Here is a 25,166-nt window from a genome sequence, read left to right as displayed (position 1 = left end):
TTTAATGTTTCTTTATTCTTTATGGTATCAAATGGCGAATAATTCCAAAAAAAATAATTTCTACGAAAAATAGTTAGGATCTGTCGCATTTTCGAACATAAAAAGATATAAACGCAAGGGCACGTAACGAGAAAAACAAACAAGGGACAGTGTGTATTGAAAAGGATAACGAATTAATGATAGTGTTCATTATCTCGAGCTCCACAGTTTAAGCAAGCTCATTGATGTTAAATGAGCAAAACCACAAAATGCGAAAATGGCGCTGGCCGCTTCACCATTATATTGATTTCGACGCCATTAAAACGAACCGGAAATTAAAAAGAAATAAAAACATATTGCTTTCCCGCGCGCTCCGGACTTCACCCAATTTGTTCACGTTCTGTTTTCGAACATCGCCTTTTTTCTCAGTCCATGAAACAGTCTAACTGCTTTTCAGCCACGGTAAAACTGCACCTACCGCCCTGCTCTATAAAGTTCATATTTTCCACGCGGCCTGTTCATAAAAATCGTTATAAAATTGGAAGACGTCGAGGAATATAGGGTAGGTAGAGTTTATTTGGCATGCCATTATTGTCAGCGTGATATGATTATTATATTATCGGGCGATAAACGGGCATAAAAAAGATATATCGTGCGAGGTAATCATGTCGGGATTACGACGTTATTACTTGCTTCATGTGGATTTATCGAGAATACCTCCAAGCTAATTACATTTATGTATGGGTACGTATGCTGCTTACAATCAATATTCGTTGTTATTAGTTTATGAGGATAACATCTTCCTGTGAGCACAATTTATTGGCTAACAGATGGCCGGACTTTTATATGTCCAGATGTTAATGGCTGAAGTTTCTTGCGTCGACTGGCTCTCTACCTCTACCAGCTAAAAACTACTTAAAAGTTTTGATTTTGAATATGAAAAGCAACTTATAGCTCTTGTCATGTTGTTAGTTATATAAAAATATCTACTCTAATAAGTATTTCTCTTATGTTTAATGTAAATAATAAATAAGTTAAATCTTATCTAAATTGATACCTGATGTTGGATAATAAACCCGAAAAAATAGGAATTAAATCATAAAAATATATCTTCATCATTTATTGTCTGCAGTATTTGCATTAAAAATAAGAAACTAAGTAGGTAGCTAAGACCGAATGATCATCTGCACAAAAGTGCGCCACACAGTAACGGTCTCGTCAGGGATGGCTCCAAAGTTTAAGATTACACTGCACTGGTAGGTAACTGATAAAATGATAGAATCCAGACTCGGATATTAAGACAGTTCATTCCCATACCTTCTAGGAAGAAGGGAAGAAGGTGACCTCAAATCTGCGATGTTTACCAGCGAGATTTCTGGTGACTTGTGTACACAAAATCCCATGAAACGAGAAGAATATTAATGGAATGAATATGTTTTAACACATCTTATTAAGTGAATTGAAGAACGCCTGTTATCAAATGCTTTCAGTGCATCATTGTATCTTCTAATCAGTGTTTGAATTGTTTAGCAATAGATTGGAGGCCATCAAGAACTACATGTAAAAAACATTACCTGATAAACTGCTAATGGATCGTAAAATATTGATATGACTTACCTAATCTCTATTGCGGGAGTAAAAAGGACAAAGCTAATGAAAATAGTTTGATATATCTTGAGTATTTTACCTGTAAAAAGCTTATTATTGAACTTCATGAAAAGATAACTGAACTTTTTTAAGGACAGGTTTCATCGTAGTTAGCGGTGAAACCGAAATGGTAATTATTATTTTCAATTTAGATCGGTGCAAGGTTATAAATAATAATAAAATAAATAGTATAAAAATTTGACAGAAATTAAGAAATATCTAACTATAATATAAGGAACTATGTCTATAAAAACGAGTTTTCGGTTCCCTTTTAAATAAATGATCATTAAAAATTTTATTTACTCAACTTCTTTTTTGAGCTTTTAAGCTCAAATATTAGTAAAGTGTAATGTAGAGACATCTAGTGAAAATTAGCAAAAGTATTTATTTATTCTATTACACACTAGATGGCGCAATAGACAACTCACTTTACAACTTAATTACACAAAAATAATATAGATGCCGCTGTTACGGAATCAGCGCAGTTAAAGTTTCTATTAATATCCAACAGATGGCGGTAAAATACCGGTCATTGCTCCTCAGGACTCAGGTGTCCGCTGTTTTTTTTCGCAGACGCAAGCGAGCAAGCGCAGGTGATCCACGTAGTGAGTTTTTATCAAATTGTGCACAGGTGTTTGTTTTTAAATCGAGTTTTTTCGTTATTTATTTACAAGGTGATGAAATAAACATTCCGAAAAAGTGATAAAGTGTAGTGGAAAACCTGTTCTGGTGGTGTTGCCTTACAACAAAATAGTAACTTTCTCGGCTTATCAATTTCGCGGTGTCAAACGTAAAGTATCAAAGTAAAATGAGTTGAACAAACTGTCAACGGTTCTCGGACATTGTAGTTTAGTTTACCAGTGAATGAAATAGTTTCAAAATGACCACAGATAGGTTTCATAAGTAAGTACCTAGTACCTATGTATCTACCTTACCTACCCACCTATATCCTGTGTTGATTATCTATTAACAATAGATAAGATTATAATGCTAAATACCGATACAAAAGAAGGTAAAGGTACCTACCGCTATTATAATCGTACGTACCTATTTAATATATCTAGCTATCTAATTCTCTACTAATTAGTTAATTTATACCTACCTACTAAAATAGGTACATTCAACGGTTTCTACGTAGCGTAAATCGTAAACCATAACAACTGTATTGCATTGCAAAGTACTGATTAAAGTTTGAGAATGAATTATCATTACTTTACCTACTTCGGTAGGTAGGAAGTATACCTACCTACAAAGTTTACCCAAGTAGGTAGCTAGCATAGTAGGTATACCTATTGTTAATTGATTTCTTAGGTAGTTAGGTTGTTAGGTAGGTACTGAACCATGATCGTTATTGACCAAATAGACAGGAACCTACCTATCTCATGACCCTAAACCTAACTGCGTAACTGTGTCTGCGACCTGGTGACCCCCCAGACATACCTAAAAGCTGGAACTGCTCCTGTACGTACCAACCTTCCTACCTATCTCGATAGCTTGCTTGCTTGTTTGCTTGCTTGTTTGCTTGCTTGCTTGCTTGGTATACCTTGCTAGGTAGGTAGATAGGTATGTGAAAGCATAGGTCCAACAACAAGTGTCGACAGAACTCTTCATATTAATATACCTAAATGTTAAGTAGGTACCTATGTACATACGTAAATGTTGAATTGAATTTGTCCACATAGGTAAATCTTTCTGTTTTCGGCCAATTAGGTAGGTAAAGTTAGGTAAGTATTTCTACCTACCTACTTGTGACCAGGTCATCACCACATTTTAAGCAGGGGACATTGAACTATTTTGACAGTCCCTCAACCGTGTCTCCTACCATCGACTTCCGCGAAGGGTGATCAAAATCGGAAATCCCGTAGTAGGTAATATACCGCAACAGTACCTAGTAGTAACCTACCTAGTACGCTAGTAGGTATAAACTTTTTTGCCACAACCAGTGACGTGCCATTCCCGAGAATGTTCCCATTTTGGATACGTTCCCGGCAGTAAAAAGATGCAAAACTTATGTAATCAGAGCTATATTACCTAACCTTTAGGCAGATAAGATCAGAGTACAAGAAAAAAATGAAAAAGGAAAGCCGGGAACGGCACATAACTAACTGGCCACAACATCCGCACTATCAGCACACAACACGTCGCGTCGGTAAGTTAGGTTGCTCGGCCATTAACCCAAAAAGTAGGTAGCCTACATCTAAAAACAGTTCTGGCACTTTCTTTTCAATGTTTCATAGACCAATCCATTATGGTCTTAAAGCCCAGAGTCCTTTTAAAAGCCAAACCCCATTGTTTAACTATTGTGTCTAGAAATCTGGCCAACAGGATAAATTAGAAATGATTCATATTCGACGATCAATGCTGATCATTGTGGACAGGAAGAAAAACTTCATAGTCATTCGTTGCTTTCGTCTCTGGGTTTTGGAGAGAACACGATGAACATAATCATAAACTATTAAATACACGGGTATTAGTACCATGCATGATGATGAACTCATAGACTAATAGGTCTGATGATGTAAGTTCTGCATACCCCAACAGGAAAAAATACCTACTTACCTATTGTAAAATTATGTTACGCAATGTTTAAATGCTATGCCTATCAGAACGTTACAAATTTTCAATAACAATTCGGTCGCAATCAGTATTTGCATGAAAGAAAGCGTGTTATGAACTGCATTCTTGTTGTCGTTGAAAAGGCCTTTCAATGCTTACTTAGTCGTTTCGTATATTTCCGTCCATCAATGTCCTAAAGTTTCGTACAGCGACTACGTACCGACTCTATCAACAATCTACCAGTAAATTATTATCATATCAGGAACATCGTCATATTCCTATTGACTGAGATCCGTCACGTCACCAGAAGATAAACTTCCCGTATGGGTCGTAATACTAATTTACTGTAAAGCCTAGGCTGAGACCATGGTATAAGAAGACCAGGTATGCTCAATCCTATGACAAGCCGCCATTGCTAGCCCATTGATGACGTAGGTGCCATTAAATTGGTATCTCCAACATTCCAAGGACTAATGTATTACGGACTAATGTATTTAATTACTATTATTTGTCACATATATAAAAATCATTAAAACTGTATTGTAAATCTTTTACTAAAAGTGCAAAATTTCTTTGCAAAGTAAATTAAAAACATTGGACGTGGGTATTTTTTTTTTTTACAAAATGCCAACGTAGGGTGGGATGACGTCAGTTGGGCTAACCTTGAAATGCTAGCTGTCAGTTTTGAGCATATCTGGTTTTCTTATACCATGGCTGAGACTATCTAGACCAGACCAGGACTTTCGGGAGGACCATCTTACACTTGCAAAACAAAGTAATAGCTGAAGTAGATTTCTGTGACATCCACAGGATTATAATCAAGTTCCTAGATACATTATTTGTCATGCATAAAACGAATTGCAATAGGGTAGTTTCCAACTAGTCAAATCAGTTACTTTTTACTTAACGTCCAAACACGAAATTACTATGGAATTTATATGAGAAAACAACCTGTGACGTCATAGAAAAACGTGATAAAATGTCGCACTTATTATTACATTTTTCTTTATTAAAATTTATAAATAAGTTAGATAGAAAAAAGGAAAGGTTTTTTGTCACCTTTAGATCTGTCTTTATTTTGTAATAAGAATTTCATAATTTATTTTTGACCTAGAAAACTACCCAATTGCTGCTTGCTCGAAATTGACAAAATGCTTCCTTTTCCATCCAACTTCATACATTTGTGCCACCTTCACGGTTGCCTGCACACCACCGCGAGGGTTCTTCTTGTTCACTTTACAACTGTAAGCCTTATTAGTTAACCTTTAGGCTGAAGTTCAAGTGGGGTTTTGTTATCAGCTTATCGATTTTGGAACATATGCAGTTGTTTCCGTGGTGACCGACCCCGTGCAATACCTACTGTACTTCCGTGACACTTCCCATGTCAATGACATTCGTAATTCCAAACGATAAGTATTCATCGTGTCTGTGGCAAAGGTATCATAGATCCTTATCCTATAAATAAAATTTGGCTTGCCCTGCTTAAAAGATTCGCTAATATATATAACATGCGTTCCCTATCACTATTGCCGAAATATCGTTGGTCAGACTATAGATTTTTGACCTTGAATCATCTATACTATCGATAGTATTGAAGAGGATATATTGATGATTGAAGATGTATTGAGGAGGCCTATCGATACTACCTATTGTTTTTTTAACTATAGACAATCGATAGTGGCTTATCGATACACAACACTATTTCCTGTTGTTTATTTTAAAATTCCCCTCATAATGATGGTAAATTTTTGACCAAATAAATTACACTTTCCACAGATTTCATGCTTATACCTAATAGATGGCAGAAAACCTACGTCGTGAAGTTATATGAGATTAATTTGCATTTTTTAACGAATGATTACTATTTATATTCTACAAAACTTATCTACTTCATCTTAATTCTTAATCTTAAATAGTTAGAAAAGACTTCCTTTCAACAACCCACACGCGTCAATGAACTAATTATCCCATGAGAAAAATTTGAACTCCCAGTATGTCTTATTGTTTTGCAAACACGTTTTTACTATGCGTTTTCCATGACCACACAAACCTAAGCTCACGACTCTATTCTCGATTGGTGTAGCCAGAGATACATTCATCGAATGATGAACTAAGTACCCACGCCTCACTGTGTTTTTGGGATTTTTATTTCCCAGATTATTTACCTTTCAGACTTTGTCATACAGAACTCATCACCTACAGCTTTCCTCGAACCACTGTCGAATAAAGGCTGTATTTCAAACAGTGCGGAAATGCCTTCCTGCCATCCCAAATCGCTTTCGCATTTATAAAGGAGCTCTACAAAGCTCTATAGTTTAAAGGGCAAGTCCCTGCACTGTTTTTCCATTTTCCATCTGCTGTGCATTGTGCTACCCACTAAGACCAAGACCTCGTCGAGGTTTTAGGATTCAGTTGCAGTCATCAGCTAAAACTTCTTTTTTAATTGGTCCAGCAAAATAGGATAAGCAAGCGGTCAGTCTCCCCACTAAAAATCAGCTGCAAACATTCAAGCGAGCAGTGTCCTTAAAGTAGCAGAAACCTTTATTTTAAAAATGAACTTTCTTATCTATCTATCTTTCCGCTTATTGACTTCATAAGATACTAATCTAATATACTTTCGAGGTCCAGATGTAAAATCGTATGTACTTTTCCCATATTTGTTTCGAATGTGAGCTTCCTTGTAACATGAGAAAAACTTACAACTCATTTCTATTATGCAAGTGTTACCGGCATCTGACGTAAGTAACAAGTGAACAGCCTATATGCCCTGTACTTTAAGATTCTATTCCCTACATAGATCTACTAAGTATATCAATGCCTACATAATGTAGCATGTTTCTGAACTAGACGACTAGGGTCTAAAATAAGCGTTATCGTACATTTCAGACTACATAGTGGTCTGCCGATCAAAAAAATTACACACATCCACCTAGGCACAAGTACAACCGAGGTACAGCCCCTAAAATAGGGATGATCGGTATTCATCGATGTTGTATACACATCGATGTTTTATTGGAAAACATCGAAGGGTTGACTTCGATATTATCGACACGTCGATGTTACTAGAATAAAAGTATCGAAACGTCAATTATTCTTTTGGGCGCCATCTAACGTTATTTTTTTTACAGAGTGTCCCTAAAAATACTGGGAATATTGATTTTTCTTATTACTTTTGTGATTTCTAGGTGTCTCAGGAACAGGAAGTCTGTATTTTCTAGTAATTAAAACATTTTATAAATATAGAAGAAAGGGCGAGGACACGATAACTCTGGGCTCCGGTAACTTGCTGTACTTCCGGGAGGGCGAACAACTGTCCATGGGTGGTGTCGGGTTTATCGTCCACAAGTCCCTAGTCAACAACGTGTTGACCATCGGTAGTGTTTCGAGCAGGGTAGCGTACCTGGTACTCAGAATATCATCGCGATATTCGCTGACTGTCATCCAGGTATACGCTCCGACCTCGGGACACCATGATGACGAAGTGGAGACTATGTATGAGGAGATTTCTAAAGCCATGCATAGCCATAAAAGCCACTACACGATTGTGATGGGGGACTTTAATGCACAGTTGGGGAAACGTTGCGGTAACGAGCTGAGAGTGGGGCAATTTGGATTTGGGGTCCGGAACACCAGAGGCGGGATGCTTGCGGACTTTATGGAGAAGGAGAACCTCTATATGATGAACTCCTTCTTCAGGAAGCCCGCGACCCGCAAATGGACCTGGATAAGTCCCAATGGCAGGTATAAAAATGAGATCGATTTTATCATGTCGACGAAAAAGCACATATTCAATGATGTCTCTGTGATCAATGCCGTTAAGACGGGAAGCGATCACCGCATGGTAAGAGGCACATTGAATATCAATATCAAGCTAGAAAGATCGCGACTGATAAAATCCACGCTCCGACCGGCGCCAGCCCAGATCCAAAACCCCGAGCGCTTTCAGCTCGAGCTTCAAAACCGCTTCGAGTACCTTGAGAACTGCGCAGACGTGGACGATATAAACGACCTGATGGTGGATGCTGTCCGTACGGTAGGTTCTAAACACTTTAGAACCCGCCGTACCAAAACGCAGAAACTCTCCGCACACACACTCGAACTCATGGATAAGAGACACGAAATGAGGCTGCAGGACTCAGCGGATGTCGTACGTTATAGACAACTTAATAGACAGATCTCGAAGTCTTTGACGAGCGACCTTCGCCAATTTAATACTAAACGTATTAAAGAGGCTATTGAGCGGAACAAGGGCTCCAAGGTGTTCGCAAAAGATCTGTCTATTGGGCAAAGTCAACTAGCGAGACTGAAAACTGAGGACGGCAGAATCATTTCGTCGACTCCCGAAATCCTGAGAGAGATTGAGAGTTTCTATAGACAGCTATATTCCACGAAAACATCAGGCGAAAGCATGGCTCGAGACCCTCGAGCCAAGCTTACCCGACACTACACTGAAGATATCCCGGACGTCAGCCTGTACGAGATTAGGATGGCCCTCAAACAACTCAAAAACAACAAAGCGGCAGGAGATGACGGAATCACAGCAGAACTTCTGAGAGCGGGCGGAACGCCAATACTTAAAGTCCTCCAGAGGCTCTTCAATTCCGTCATATTTCAGGGCAAAACGCCGAGGGCATGGAGCGGAAGCGAGGTGATCTTGTTCTTCAAGAAAGGGGATAAAGCCCTACTGAAGAACTACAGACCTATCTCGCTTCTGAGCCATGTCTACAAGTTGTTTTCGAGGGTCATTACGAATCGTCTCGCTTGCAGGTTTGACGACTTCCAGCCTCCCGAACAAGCCGGTTTCCGAAAAGGCTTTAGCACCATAGACCACATCCATACGCTGCGGCAGGTTATACAGAAGACCGAAGAGTATAATTTGCCACTTTGCTTGGCGTTTGTGGACTATGAGAAAGCCTTTGATTCGATCGAGACCTGGGCTGTGTTGCAGTCTCTTCAGAGGTGCCAAGTGGACCATAGGTACATCGAAGTGCTAAGGGACCTCTACCAAAATGCCACTATGTCAGTTCGAGTACAGAACCAGAGCTCTAATCCGATCCAACTGCAGCGGGGAGTGAGACAGGGAGATGTCATCTCTCCGAAACTGTTCACTGCTGCATTGGAGGATATTTTTAAGCTTCTGGACTGGAAAGGATTTGGCATCAACATCAACGGCGAGTACCTGACGCACCTTCGATTTGCCGATGATATAGTCCTAATGGCTGAGACCCTGGAAGACCTGAACACCATGCTCGAGCATCTCAGTAACGCATCCCAACGAGTGGGTCTTAGCATGAACATGGCAAAGACAAAAATTATGTCCAACGACCATGTCGCACCCACTCCAGTTCAGGTTGGGAACGTTACACTCGAAGTTGTAGACCAGTACATTTACCTAGGACAAATAATCCAGTTAGGTAAGTCCAACTTCGAGAAAGAGATCTCTCGTCGGATCCAACTCGGATGGGCAGCGTTCGGGAAGCTGCGGAATATCTTCTCGTCCAGAATACCTCAGTGTCTCAAGACGAAAGTCTTTGACCAGTGCGTGTTGCCAGTGATGACCTACGGCAGTGAGACGTGGCCGCTTACTATGGGTCTCGTGAGGAGGCTCGGTGTCGCTCAGCGGGCAATGGAGAGAGCTATGCTCGGTATTTCCCTGCTGGATCGAATCAGAAATGAGGAGATCCGCAGGAGAACTAAAGTCACCGACATAGCTCGGAGAATTGCAAAGCTGAAGTGGCAGTGGGCAGGACACATAGCGAGGAGAACCGATGGCCGATGGGGCGGAAAGGTTCTGGAGTGGCGACCACGTGTCGGACGACGCTCAGTGGGTAGGCCCGCTACAAGGTGGACCGACGATCTGGTGAAGGTCGCGGGAAGCCGCTGGATGCGGGCAGCGCAGGACCGATCGTCGTGAAGATCCTTGGGGGAGGCCTATGCCCAGCAGTGGGCGTCATACGGCTGATGATGATGATGATGATAAATATAATAGACAGTTTTGTTTGTTTCCAAAAACATCGATGTTTTAGACATATCGATATTTATCGTACATCGATACTTTTGATTCGATGTTAAAATCGATGTCAACATCGATGTTTTTCTAATACCTATCTATCATTCCTACACTAAAATAGACTTTATCTGCTTTAAAATTAATAAAATATATCTTGCAAAACACTGCATTACACTGGCCCAAGACTAATTGTTTCAATACCCGACATGCGCAGACACGCCTCATTAAACACATTTTCCATGAATCACAAAACGGTTTCACTGACACTATGCCCGCCCGGTCTCATAATAACGGAAGTATGGCATGACGTTGTCACAATGGATTACTTTCTCTCTCGATCGACAAATGGTGCTCTCGTGCGCAGTAGATCACGTTACGGATCGTTATATGCCCACTTGATGTCATGAAATTATGTATTTCATAAGCAGCTGTTCAAAATTGGCATTCTATTTTTAACTGGGGAGTTAAAAGGCCGAAACAATTCATCTAAAAAGCAATATTGCATCAATGTGTCATTTTTAGCCGTTAAATAGAAGAAAATGTTATTCAGAATTTTATAATTTATCTTGAACCTAGTATACGACTCAATTATTATGGATAAACTTTTTGAAAGGTCAATTTATCATTTTTGAATTTATGTCAATATTATGGAAGAAACTGTAACAACTGCCTCTAGCCATCACCCAACTACAGTCCAATTAGGAGAACTCGACATAAACTAAATTTGTCTTGCATTTGTCCAGCAGTGAGGTACCTATAGTAGATTACAATAGAATAAAAAGTAGAAGTAGCAGGTTAGTAGTTGTTTTCATTTATAGCTCTGCCCACGCAAGTGTTGAGTTTAAATGCATGGAGACCACTTCCATATATTGAATTTAACATAATACCTCTCTAAGTCACTTTCAGAATAGTCATTAATTATACAACGCAGTATTTTACGAGTTAGTCGTTTTGAATTTGAGAATAAGAAAGAAATGTTTTATAGACTTTTATCTTCCAAATTCATAATTGAACCTAGTAAAGCGTAGGAGAGCCGTTCAGCTGCAGACATACCTAATCAATTGTAGTTTGTATGACACATAATAAGATTCAGTCAGTAATTCATTAAAACTTGCCTGAATGCTGAATTTTTGGGTTGCTGATAATAAATAAAATTTTTGAACAAGGTTATATGATTTTATTATTATTTATTACACCAATAATTGTCGTATGAACATGGAAATAAAATATTATTGCACCAATACTGTAATAAAATAAACGCTTCTATATGATATATATTCGTCAATTCTTTATCTGATAGTTACACACGTAGCAGGTACCTTCAATAGACGTCTAATCAAATCATGAATGTTATCAATTAAAATGTATAATTGTGATAAGAGTCCTTTGTAACATAAAACTATGCTGAAAATTGACGATTCAAACACTAAATATTGGTAATTGTTATAATTATATTGGTGCTAATTCCTGTAAATACCATCTAATTTTATTTTAAGTTATATCTGTCATTTTCTTATCCGCCGAAAAGGAAAGGGACGGGTAACCGACAAGCATAAAATTTATGGAACACACGTCAATTTTAAGCACAAATCTAAACCAACCGTCTAAAAATTTTACATCCGTCAATAACCCGACACAGTTAAGTAGACAGCACGTCAAACGGATTGCATACCAGGGACGTACCTTTTGATTCGCCCGGGTTATTCATTCGTTTACTCATTCTTCCTAAAATTAAGAGCCGTGAATCATCCGTCCCTTTCCTTTTAGACGGATATGAAAATGACGGATATAACTTAAAATAAAATTAGGCGGTGTCTGCAGGAATCGGCGCCATTGGTTATAGCAATAATTATATTGGTTATAACGGTTAAGTTCAATAAGATCTTAAAGATTAACCAGTTAACGGTGCTGATTCCAGCAGACATAACATAATGTAACATAAGCTCACGTCTATATCCTAATTGAGGTAGTCAGAGGTACATATCCTTCGCAAGATGACCTAAGTACCCACACCTCTCCGATCGTTCTGTCGTGACGTCATCGGTGGAGCCTATAGCCTTCTATAATGGTCAAACCAACTGTGTTAGTCTTCCTCTATCGTGTGGGTTGTGAGGTGGAGTACCAACCTCAGCAACCCTGGTATCAGGGTTATTATTGAGCCGCCAAAGGCCCCTGACAAGGCTCATGTAACGACTACTTACTTACATCAGTAAGTAGTAACCAGGACCAACGGCTTAACGTGCCTTCCGACGCATGGATCATCTTACTTTCGGACAATCAGGTGATCAGCCTGTAATGTCCTAACCAAGCTAGAGATCACAAATTGATTTTGTGATATGTCCCCATCGGGATTTGAACCCGGGACCTCCGGTTCGTGAGCCCAACGCTGAACCACTGGACCACAGAGGCCGTTACTGTGTTAGTGAAAGCCGCACTTAAGATAAATTAATAACTCATTGGTGCAAGTTCGGTACCGGGGTTAGAACCAGCGCTCCCCGTTTGAAGCAACCCGGTGTACGGTCACGAGCATTAATATGTATACACTTTGGTACCATGTCACATTAACTTTTTTGACAAATTGAACTGTAAGTCCCACTAAATGTCAAATATGTTAGTGCGACAGAGTCCTAAAGTGGGTACATTATATTGCTCATGACTGTACCATAGGACCACGGTGACTGTAAGTGCCCAGCAGACACCTAATTTTATTTAAGTTACATATGACTGTCACTTTCTTATCCGCTGAAAAGGAAACTTAAATCATGAATTCTCGTTTCCAGAGCCGCCAAGGATGGTCTGTTGGAGGTGCTGCGTGAGGCGACGCGCAAGGAATGCAACAATAAGGATGAGTCCGGGATGACCCCCACACTGTGGGCCGCCTTCGAGGGACACATCGAGGCCCTGAGGCTGCTGTGTGGACGGGGGTAAGGGAACTACACTATTTATTGGACTGCTCAACAAGTGTGGCGGCAAATGATAATCTATTTATGCGATCTGATAACTTGTCGTTGTCGCCATGTGGTTCGCCAAAGATGAGGATCAAAGAGAAGCCATCTCTGTATACAACCAGAAAAGTACATACATACATACATACATAAACTCACGCCCGTAATCCCTAATGGGGTGGGCAGAGCCACAAGTAATCAAAGACAACTTGCAGCCACTGTTGATACGAAGTCCAAAGATGGATATGATGAACCAGAAAAGTACTTTATATAATTTTTTCGTTGAAATAAAAAAAACACATATTATTGTAAATGATCGAAATTATTCGAAATATTTATTAGCGCCGCTCAAGATGATTCTTATTTTAAATAAACTAAAAAACTACAAAAGTAAAAATCATCAAAATCGGACATGTCCCTTCCCTGGCGAATAAAAACTTAGACAGCTCTAAACCGGTATCATTATAATGTCAATGCATCTATTTATTGTTCAATATATTTTATCGATGACGTCACACATTTATCGAATAAGGAATAATACTACGTATAGAACGGCAACTCGGAACGGAAGAAGAATCGATCATAGATTAGACTTGAATCGAATGGTGTCAGACGTTACACAGATGCGCGTGTACGATAATATTAATGTGTAGTGTCTGTGTAAAACGAGGTTGTTTGTATGAAGTGTCCGGGGTGAGGCATAAGCATCGAATGAAATCGACCTAACCCTGACTTAGGGTCCCTTAATAGACTTGAATAACGGCCTATGTGGTCCAGTGATTGAGCGTTGAGTTCACAATCTGGAGGTCCCGGGATCGAATCCCTGTGGGGACTTATCACAAAAATTAGGACATTACAGGCTGATCACCTGATTAGTAAGTAAGATGATCCGTGCTTCGGAAGGCATGTTAAGTCAGTGGTCCCGGTTACCACTTACTGATGTAAGTGAGTAATCGTTACATGAGCCGTGTCAGCCTTTGGCGGCTCAATAATAACCCTGACACCAGGGTTGATGAGGTTGGTAATTCACCTCACAACCCACACGATAGAAGAAGATAGACTTGAATCATAAAGGTTTCGCTACACGGAATCCAACAATCTTCTGGAATATTGACATTGGAAAGTTGGTATGAGTCCTATTTTTATACATATAAGTATATGTTTTGTATACGTACGCAAGCTTACCAATATACCAGCTGACTCGAGTCGCGTAGACAATCGGCTATCATGTCTTTCTCGTAATCGATATCGCGACGACGGTAACAAAACCGATAATCGATAATCCAGCAATCGGCAATTAAACTGTCGGAATTATTACTTTTTTACTTTCCTCGTGTCTTCCTTCTCATTGTATGTAATGTTAGTTCTTATGGCGTATTTCTTGATTATAATCATGATTACATAGTACGATCGTATTAACTGTTATTACGCACTATGCACGTTATTATCTCACGAAAACGTTGAAAGCATAACTATAGGTATTTCAATGACATTATGAATAAACAAATCAAATCAAATATACTTTATTGCACAGAACTAAATTTCAACATTCAGACATAACACATGAATAATCTCGTTTGATGTCCTATCTTCTTCTATCGTGTGGGTTGTGGTTGTGAGGTGGATTACAGACCTCATCAACTCTGCTGTCAAGGTCACTGGACCTCCAAAGGCCCCTGACGTGACGCATGTAACGACTGCTTTAAGACATTCTTATCACTAGTAAGCAGAAGATCACTTGCAACCACTTTTGATACAAAGTGCTTTACAAGTCAGTCGATTACATAAGATTACTAAATGAATGCATGGGATTAACTGTCTAAGAACTGATATTGGCCCCGATTCCTGCAGACATCTCTTAATTTTACTTTAAGTTATACCTGTCATTTTCTTATCCGCCGAAAAGGAAAGGGACGGATGATTGACAGCTCTTAATTTTAGGAAGAATGAGTAAATAAATGAATAACCCGGGCGAATTTTTAGACGGTTGTTTTAGATTTGTGCTTAAAATTGACGTGTGTTCCATAAATTTTATGCTTGTCGATTACCCGTCCCTTTCCTTTTCGGCGGATAAGAAAATGACAGATATAACCTAAAATAAAATTAGATGGTATTTACAGGAATTAGCACCATTAGGCAGCTAAATTACTCAATTGTATATCAATATTTTATGTTTATTTTTTTTTTTTAAAGAACGTCTAGGGCCATGTGCCGAGGTTTTTCTTGCAGCTTCTTTTCCCCGGCTGTACAGGTTGTGAAAAGCTGCAGTAGTTTTAGGCGGATGAGACGTTCGTTATGTAAAAATTGACGATTCAAAGTGTAACTATGTTACCTACTGAATAAAGATATTTTTGAATTTGAATTTGAATTTGCTAAGATGGGTGTAATGAACAGCAGATAATTCTGTAATAGGACTTCATAAAAGGCACGCTTTTTCTTTTGACTTGGCATGTGTCTTAAATTTTGTACCGAGGGGTGAGAGCCCTCAGCGTTCCCCATTTGCCCGGCTATGTAGTTCACACTACCACCATCCCCTGAGGCCCACATAATAAGTTACATCAAAAAAAATTATCATCATGTAAAGTTATTAACCAGCGGCTTCCCGCGACCTTCACCAGATCGTCGGTCCACCTTGTAGCGGGCCTACCCACTGAGCCTATGCCCAGCAGTGGGCGTCATACGGCTGATGATGATGAAAGTTATTAACCCCTTTTTAATCTGTATTACCCATTAGACACGAAAAATATATGTAATACTCTCAATTTAATATAATATTAAGAGCAATAAACAGTGTTAATAACTTACCGCGAATGATATAACTTCACACGTGCAATCATATAAAATATTTTATTATTTAACACCTGAGTTTAAAAGGTGAAGTAACCAAAATGCTGTAGGTATTAAATTATGTAAGTCGACATTAACTTGTTAACACACATAAATGATTGCGGATGTAATAATTTATAAAAATAAAAGCTTTAATAATAGTAGGAAATAACTGGGATATAACTGTGTCCAAATTAACAGGTGATTGTTTTTGTTTAACTACATAGGTACGTATGGTCACGAGCATTAATTAGTATACACTTTGGTACCATGTCACATTAACTTTTTTGACAAATTGAACTGTAAGACTCACTAAATGTCAAATATGTTAGTGCGACAGAGTCTTAAAGTGGGTACATTATATTGGTCATGACTGTACGTGTACAAATTCTGGTGTAATACAGTTCTCCTCAACAGGGATTACGTGTGGTCTAAACGGCCACATTGAAGCAATGTAACTAAAAAGATGAATTGTTTAAACATGGCCTTTGAGATAAGATAGACTGTCATACGTACCACTGTGGGGACAGGCCAACGACTCTTGATCAAAGGGGGTACGGGGGGTATACTCCACGATGCTGCTCCACTGCAGGTGTAATAAATGATACGTAATATTTTTCACGGGGATTTATATTTCCTCACGATGTTTTCACTTGACTCTGTCTCTCTCTCTCTCTCTCTCTCTCTCCCTCTCTCTCTCTCTCTTAATCTCTTTTCTCTTAATCTCTTTTCTCATAAGCTCGCTTCAACCTATTCCAGAGGCGAGCCCGACAAAGCAGACTACTTCGGCAACACAGCGTTGCACCTCGCAGCCGCTAGAGGGCACAAGGAGTGCGTTACTTTCCTTGTCAACTTCGGAGCGAACGTGTACGCCATGGACGTGGACGGGCACACGGCGCAGGAGTTGGCGGCCATCAACAACAGGGACGACATCCTGCGGTTCCTCGACGCTGCTACTGCTAAGCTTGAGAATAATGACAAGTAAGATGCTATTTAGTATTCTTTATTTGCTATGATGATGTACAAGTTGGTAAGTTACATATGAGAACACCTCGGACACTTCATACAAACAACCTCGTTTTACACTGACAGTACACATTGGCATTATCGTACACGCGCATCGGTGCGTGTGTGTCATATATGTGATATTCATGCTCGTAATATGTTGACACGCATAAGATGAATACAACACATCATGGGACTTGAACATAGTTGGCGAGGAGTGGATGCACTACACACCTCTGCCTACAGACGTGATGCTGTGTTATCTTGTTTGGAGAAGATGACCTCAGTAGGTACCTTAGGGCTGGTCAGAAGACAGTCGCTGCTGTAAAAGTGTCAATAACTTCAGGGTAAGCCGACCGAACTAGATTTTATATATAATAACCAAACCAAAGAATATGAAGATGCTTCAGATTATAACAAGGTAGGTACTGACAAAGGGTGATTGAGGTCGCTGCTAAATAAAGTTCGATGATTCAAAAACTAGGTGACTTTATACATCTATGAGCTCGATGAAATGCCGTCGTTGACCATTTATCAGATTAAATAGTGAAAGCCACAAGTACAGTGTATAGATGAAGTGAGTGGCTTAGATTGTCTCCAGTCATCATACACTACATATTTGACCATTTGTATTCCAGGAAAAAAGCAAAATCCCTCAAAGAAAAAGCCAAAAAAGACCATGACAAGTCACAGAAGCAATATCAGAAGCGGCAGAGCAAGGCTGAAGTCCTGGCGGAGAAGGAGCTGAAGAAACTGACTAAGGAGTGGGAAGGTTACAATGAGGACATGTCCACCATGCCGCATCGACCCAGCACCGTGCTTATGGCGCTCAAACAAAAGATGACTAGGTCTACCAGCCAAGGTATGTGACGAAATGCTTTCAGCAAAAGATGCTGTTAAAAGACTATTAAATATACTCTTTCTTATGACTCGGGGAAAAACCCATTAGTAATCAAATGATGACTTTTGATACTAAGTCCTAAGATGGATGCGATGAACATCACGATGATAACCTTCAGCTAAAATGTCCGGAAAATAGGGACGCTTCTTTGTCGTCTGTTTAAATCATCTGTCAGGAAGAGATATGAAGGCCGGGTATGATGAGTCCTGTAACATAACATCATACATAAACAGCCTATATACGTCCCACTGCTGGTCACAATCAACCGGAGGTACTCCAACCGATACTCCAGCACGCTGCTCCACTGTAGGTTGGTAGAGGTGTTTATACGGCTAATAACCGAGACCAACGGCTTAACGTGGCCACCGAAGCACGGAATCAGCTTACTTTTTTGGACAATCAGGTGATTCAAGACTGCAATGTCTCACTAAAAGAGCCCTGAGTCCTGTAAACAGTCAGAATATAATGCGTGATGGTCATCCTAACGTCTGTACACAGGCAACCTGCTGGCAGAAGAGCAGCCGCGTCCAACGTACAGTGCTCTAGTAGGCACCGTCAACTCCGGCGCGCGCGGACGCGGTGCTGTCTATAAGAAGGCTCTAGCTAGCAAGATGCGCAACGGAACCGTCGGCAGGAACGGACCTACTGATGATTTCAAGGTACAACCACTTAAATTATTTGCCTACTTGTGACTTATTTAATTCAACTACTGGACATAAATAAAAAAAAATAGTTATTGTTCCCCGCTCTTTTGGCTCAGATACTCAAACTGACTGGATACTTTCACTTTGAGGTCGCAGGTTCGAATCCAGCACAGGCACCAATCATTGTCGAATTTGTTTTCGAATTCATGTTTGGATCATAATTGATTCACGTGCCCAGCGGTGAAGGAAAACATCGTGAGGAAACCCACATTCCCGAGATATGCATTTTCGGAGGTATGTGACCTAACCTGTATTGGGCGGGTTTTCCCTTCGCGGGTTGGAAGGTCAGATAAGCAGTCGCTTCTGTAAAAAACCGGACCTGTCAAATTTTCAAATTAGGTAAGCGGACCTTGTGAAAAACGGGATAATGCTATGGGGACGATGACTCAAACTGACTAGACTGGTAACCAGAGATATGACATTATCCTTCCTTTCCTTCTTTCTTGCTGTCCTTTAGAAGACACCGACTGATGATGATCATCGCAGTGAACTTTAATCATCAATGACCCGTGCAGAACCTTCAGCCTGCTATAGAGGTCCTCATCCTCAATCCAAGTTTCATATGTTTTTAGTCCAACTTTGTTGTTGCTCGCATTTGATAATATGTCACCTCCGGTCCGCGGAGGTACGTGTTGCTCTATGTATGTCACTAAATAGCGAATCTTCTTCAAAAAGGTTCGAAACCAGATATCACAATCTACTAATCGTGCCTACTACTCGTATTCTCAGGTGGGCGAAGTAGAAACGACAGGTCGTCGATCAGTGACGTCACTTAGTGGTCTGCGGCGGGACTCGGAGGTAATGTATGTGGGCACCTTTGGAGCGGGCCCGCAGCAGCGCGGCAATGTGGCTGATGTCTTCACCGAGGCCGATACTAGAAAACAAACGCTTACCAGGTATGTACTTTTTATCTCAGATTGTACCTACTTACTTTGTTTTCAAGTTATAACATACAATACATCGGTATTTGCATGGTATAATAAAACCAGGTATGCTCAAGTGACAGCTAACATTTCAAGGTTAGCCCAGCTGACGTCATCCCACCCTGCGTTGCAATTTGGTAAAAAATAAATTACCCACGACCAATCTTTTTATATTTACTTTGCAAGGAAATTTTGAACTTTTAGTAAAAGATTAACTTACAGTTTTAATGATTTTTATATATGTATGTGACTAGTAAGAGTAATTAAATACATTAGTCAGTAATTCACTTAATTTTCAATAATAAAATTTACGTCCTTTGATTGTTGGAGATACCAATTCAATGGTAACACAGTGGTAACACTTACGTCATCAAAAGGCTAGCAATGGCGGCTTGTCTTCTTAATACGAGTAGGTACCATGGGTGTTTGAATATCCTCATATCAACTATGTAGATATGCTCTTACAAATGTACGCTGTTTTATGATGTTTAATGGGTTTTTTTAACCAGTTGTTCCCCTTAGATAATGTGACCGGGGCGATTCTAAACAAAACGACAAACTTTTTGCGCTAGCATGGAAGAGTATACATAACTGATACATAAACGTAACATAAACTGCCTATGTACCTTCCACTGCTGGGCACAGACCTCCCCTCAATCAACCGGAGGGGGTATGGAGCATACTCCATCACGCTGCTCCACTGCGTTTTTACGGCCGACAATAACTGATAGTATATGATATTGATACATAGAATTCGGTCCAGGTCAGCGAGTCAGCCGGACTTCACAGCACCGTCCGGCGAAGACAGTGGCATTGGACAGGAGGTTCTACTGCAGGAGCCCGCCAGCATATTCGACAGGCCTGGCTTTGGCAGTGTCGCCTTCAGGTTGGTGCATACTGACGTTATTTTGTTGAGGTCGTGCTCGCATACTTAAGCTGTTATCGTAAGAAAAAAATACCTTACCTGTGTTCCATTGATGAATAATGTTACTATTTGATCTGTTCTATGATTAATGTCGTTCTCACAGGCGGTTTTGTATTATCGAAGTTAATGTCCTAAAAAGGATTGCGTGTGATACTTGAGTAGGATTACCAACTCATAAAATAAAAATAATAAAGTCAAATTCTGTGCTTTAGGCAACAGTTATTGGTATAACGTATAATAAAAAGTTCTTTTAATAAAATTGTATATATTATGGCAGTATAAAAACTGCCCTATGTCGCTTCCACTTCCAACACGGAAAAAAATATGTGACAGTTGACGCTACTATTGACTGCTATGTTATTAATGTTACTATATAGAGTATACCTATTTACAAGTATTGGCTGCTTGTCCTTTAGGATCTGTCATCTGATCCTAAATAATTAATAATATGGTATCTAGAATATGAGGCGTTTCTTCGTATGTTTCAGACGTTCTATAACAGCGACGCTGGGCGCGTTGCCGACAGGCGCGGCGGGCGCGGGCGAAGACCTCTCCATCGGGTCCGCTGGCTCGCTCGCTCGGCATGCGTACCAGCCCGCTGAGTGGAACACGCAGCATTCTGGTAAGGCTGGACTCTTCTACTATAACATACTTCATCATTGTACACGAAAAACCCAAGGAATAACAATGGCTCGGTAGAAGATGTTTTTACTGAAACACTGAAGTTGTTTCCAGCAGCCGAGATTATAGGAACCATGGTATGCTCAAAAGTGAAAGCTAACATTTCAAGGTTAGACCAGCTGACGTCATTGGTATAACACTTACGTCATCAAAGGGCTAGCAATGCGGCTTTTCATATGATTGAGCATACCTGGTTTTCTTATATCATGATAGGAACGAAGTATGTGTATAAGTATGATACCAAAAGTTTTAATCATTTGTGGTTGTTAGTAGTATGACGTCTTAAACCTAAATAAAGTTTTAAATAATGTACTTCTTGTGTTGTGATGTTGTATGAGAATGCAAACCTCTTTCTGCTTATTCGCACGCGCCAATAACCTATTTAATGATCTGTAATCCCCCTCCGGTTGATTGAGGAGAAGCCTGTGCCCAGCAGTGGGACGTATATAGGCTATTTATGTATGTATGTATGATCTGTAATAGTCTGATTAGAAGTTCCTTTGTAACTCCCATTGTTGCTTCAACAATCTGTACTTATTCACAATATGTCTTTACGATACTTTTGGTGCCTCAGCGCGTAGCCTCAAGTCGTGAAAACGTAACAGCACGCCGTATCACCCTTTCTTGAAGCCATTTATAGCATTTATAACCCCATGTCGATTGTTGATAAAGCTTGAATTGGGTAGTTTCTTAGGTCAAAGATAAATTATGAAATTCTGACTGATAAAAAACGGTTTTCTTTTTCTATTTATCTTATTAATTATATTTAATAAAGAAAAATGTAATAATAAGTGCGAAATTTTGTCACGTTTTTCTATGACGTCACAGGTTACTTTTTCATACAAATCCCATACTCCCATAGTCTTCTTCTATCGTGTGGGTTGTGAGGTGGATTACCAACCTCATTAACCCCATAGTGATTTCGTGTTTTGACGTTTAGTAAAAAGTAGGTAACTTATTTGACTAGTTGGAAACTACCCTATTATAAACTAACATTTTACTTTTCCCGTTTTCATTCCAATAATTTACATCATCATCATCATCAGCCCATTAACGTCCCCACTGCTGGGGCACGGGCCTTCCCTATGGATGGATAGGCCCAATTCCGGATTGATGGTTATTAACAACTGCTAATGCAGCCGGGACCAACGGCTTAACGTGCCTTCCGAAGCACGGAGGAGCTCGAGATGATAGATAGATAGATAGATAGATAGATAGATAATACGTTTTGAAATACTACTATGAAAACTTTTCTTTTTTGTGGTCACCCATCCTATGACCGGCCTTTGCGAAAGTTGCTTAACTTCAACAATCGCAGACCGAGCGCGTTTACCGCTGCGCCACCGAGCTCTACAATAATTTTATATATTCATAATTCCAGAAAGTTCCACGGTGACATCCGACGAAGAAGGAGAGGCCGAGGAATCGGGCTATGCGTCCCTAGAACGCTTCCTCACAGCGTGGGGCCTATCACAGTACGTACAGAAGTTCAAAGATGAGCAAATAGACCTGGATGCCCTCATGCTGCTTACAGAGAGTGATATGAAGTCTCTAGGGCTTCCACTAGGCCCTTATAGGAAACTAGTGACTGCTGTGCAAGAGAGGAAGCAAGCGTTATCACACCCCGGTGCTATGGTGGATACTGCTATTTGATGGAAGGTTATATGAGTGACAAGCTGACGAGTTTGTTGGGGACTTAACAACATGACAAGCTTTTGACAAAGGGGTATGTTGGTGTGAATTTTCGTTAGATATTTTTCAATATCTGTCAGTGTTGATCATTTGAAGATATCTTAATTTACTGCTATTTTACCTGGCACTTTAAGTCACCACAAAACTACTCACTTCGTAAGTGGTATAATCACAAGAATTACCCAACTTTTTATATAATTTCGCAATGTATCTACATATAGGTAATCAGAATGGTAATGCGATTTAACCTCTATTTGTATACAATTTGACTGGTCTATTTAATATTATTAACATAAATATTTTCTTACTAGTTTCAATAATGCAAGTCAGCCTATTCTCTTATTTGACGATAGAGTTATATTATGACACTAGTTCTGTAAACAATGTAATGGTAAATCTGGAGTTTATAAAGTTTAAGTTATTTTCGCACGTTGACGTGTTTTGTGTGTTCTTTTTACTTTTCCTACGAGACATAAAACCACAGATAATAGAATGTACTTACTGTACCGGCTAGAAGCGCCGTAATATATATTAAATTTGCCAAGCGCGTTGATCTAGCAACGTTTAGTACTTCCTTGTTTTTGACTCCTAAAAGTAGTGTTTTCTCCAGAAGCACAGACTTTCTATTTAATTAGGAGACAGTACATAAAATATTATATTTTCTGTATTTTTTGTGTCGAATCGTGTTCGTTGTATTAAACATGTACCAATATAAATAAATATAGTTTTGTAATGCATTGCCTCATGAAATGTGATAAGTTATAACATTCCATCCAGTGTACGTCCAATATCGCCATATAATAGTAAATACTTTTTGTACAAAGATGTGTTAATATACTTTTTTATAAATAATAATCTGCATTTTATTTATTCCTGCGATATTTTATCTCATCACACTGCAAAGTATTTAGAAAATTATAAAAAACAGGATTTCATTTTACAATTTTTATTTTCGAAATTTTAAATACATTTTAAGTGGAAAATAATTCTAGAAATCTCTAATAATCGTACCCGGGTTTAACCTAAATTAATTAATTTACAAAAGTTCCGCAGACCTAGCTAAGATCAGTGATTCCTTATTATTCTGACTAACACATTATTCATTAAATACAACCAATATTATTGAAAATTTCAAGAAGTGTACTTAAGTAGGTACATCATACTAGGACGGATCTCGATCCTCGGTCAAATCACCCACCATATCTAACTAGAGTGGTACATAAGAAAGAAAATAAAAATATACACTACAAATATATCATTATTTCTTTCCAACATTCAGATTTACCAAGTGTTGCCTTCTACATTGTATTATTGAACTACATATGGTCTACTCTAATAAGTTACATATTAAAATACGTATAATCTAAATTTCAATAAAAATGAGCATTTCCTTACATCAGAAGGCACAATTTGATATCAGTTATAATCACCTTCAATACGTAGATATAAAAAGATCTTATAAAATACTAAAATATTTGTTTGATTGCGATACACTTATGGCGGAGTCGTAGACACAACTTACTCCTAATTACAATACTTATTCCAATAAGTACACCTTGTTATAATTATTAACTAAAATTCGTAACGATTTGTTCGAAATGAAACTTGGCGTGGAGTTTCAAGAGACCAGTGGTGTCAGAGTTTCGTATAGCCGTGCTCAGCGGCGCGGCGGGGCCGCTCGATAACATCGCGTCGAGTGTGGGAACCTAAGAGAACGACCCCAACCGCCACCAAATGAAATGTGCCAATAGTAACAGCTTTATTATTATCACTTAATCAACCAGATTCGGGCCACCCATTGAATAAAGACAGTGTATGGTATCGTGTATCAATTTTGGAAAGCAAAGACTCTAAAATTATGGGTTGTGGCGTCATACACTGCAACGGCAATCGTTCGAAACTCGTAACCATTGTTTGACAATGCTTTCTTACACATACACCCGCGCTAATACATGAACGCTAAGTAAAGGTTATTTTTAGAAGACACTTTCCTCTTTTTATTGTACTTCCACCGGAGCTGGTTCAGTCTGCAGCTGTCGTCGTGATAGTACGTGTACTCCGGGTATGGTATGTACGCCCCGGTGACGGGGTCTATCGGGACCATGATCGGCAGGTCGGTCATCGAGACGGGCCGGTCTTCGTGTCTGTCGTACGAGGACGCGGAGTCGTAACCCTTCGGTTCCGCGTACTGAGGACTGCCGCTCTCGATCTGGTGCTCGATCTCTTGACTCTGGTTGCAGACCGGCACGCTACGACTGGTGTCCGCCGAGATGTTCGACCGGGATCTTAGGATCGGTCGCGTCGATGAAAAATCGGTCGAATGCTGCAAGCTCTTCGACCTCGGTCGGAGGGTTTGCGGAGGCGTTTCGTCT

At 39.6% G+C, this 25,166-nt stretch overlaps 1 protein-coding gene across 1 annotated transcript; it reads left to right on the top strand.

Annotated features, from left to right (window-relative positions):
• The first annotated feature begins 2,186 nt into the window (after nucleotides 1–2,186).
• Nucleotides 2,187–23,649, top strand: LOC126368911 (Usher syndrome type-1G protein homolog). Its single transcript, XM_050013152.1, has 9 exons — nucleotides 2,187–2,529; nucleotides 12,973–13,116; nucleotides 16,723–16,944; nucleotides 17,607–17,830; nucleotides 18,368–18,528; nucleotides 19,303–19,469; nucleotides 20,260–20,382; nucleotides 20,910–21,043; nucleotides 22,484–23,649. The coding sequence occupies exons 1-9, from the start codon at nucleotides 2,507–2,509 to the stop codon at nucleotides 22,753–22,755; spliced, it is 1,470 nt and encodes a 489-aa protein (XP_049869109.1). The 5' UTR covers nucleotides 2,187–2,506; the 3' UTR covers nucleotides 22,756–23,649.
• The last annotated feature ends 1,517 nt before the right edge of the window (nucleotides 23,650–25,166 follow it).

Source organism: Pectinophora gossypiella, chromosome 8 (assembly GCF_024362695.1).
Source record: "Pectinophora gossypiella chromosome 8, ilPecGoss1.1, whole genome shotgun sequence".
In the NCBI taxonomy this organism is placed as follows: Eukaryota; Metazoa; Arthropoda; class Insecta; order Lepidoptera; family Gelechiidae; genus Pectinophora; species Pectinophora gossypiella.
This window is presented reverse-complemented; position numbering and strand designations above follow the sequence as displayed.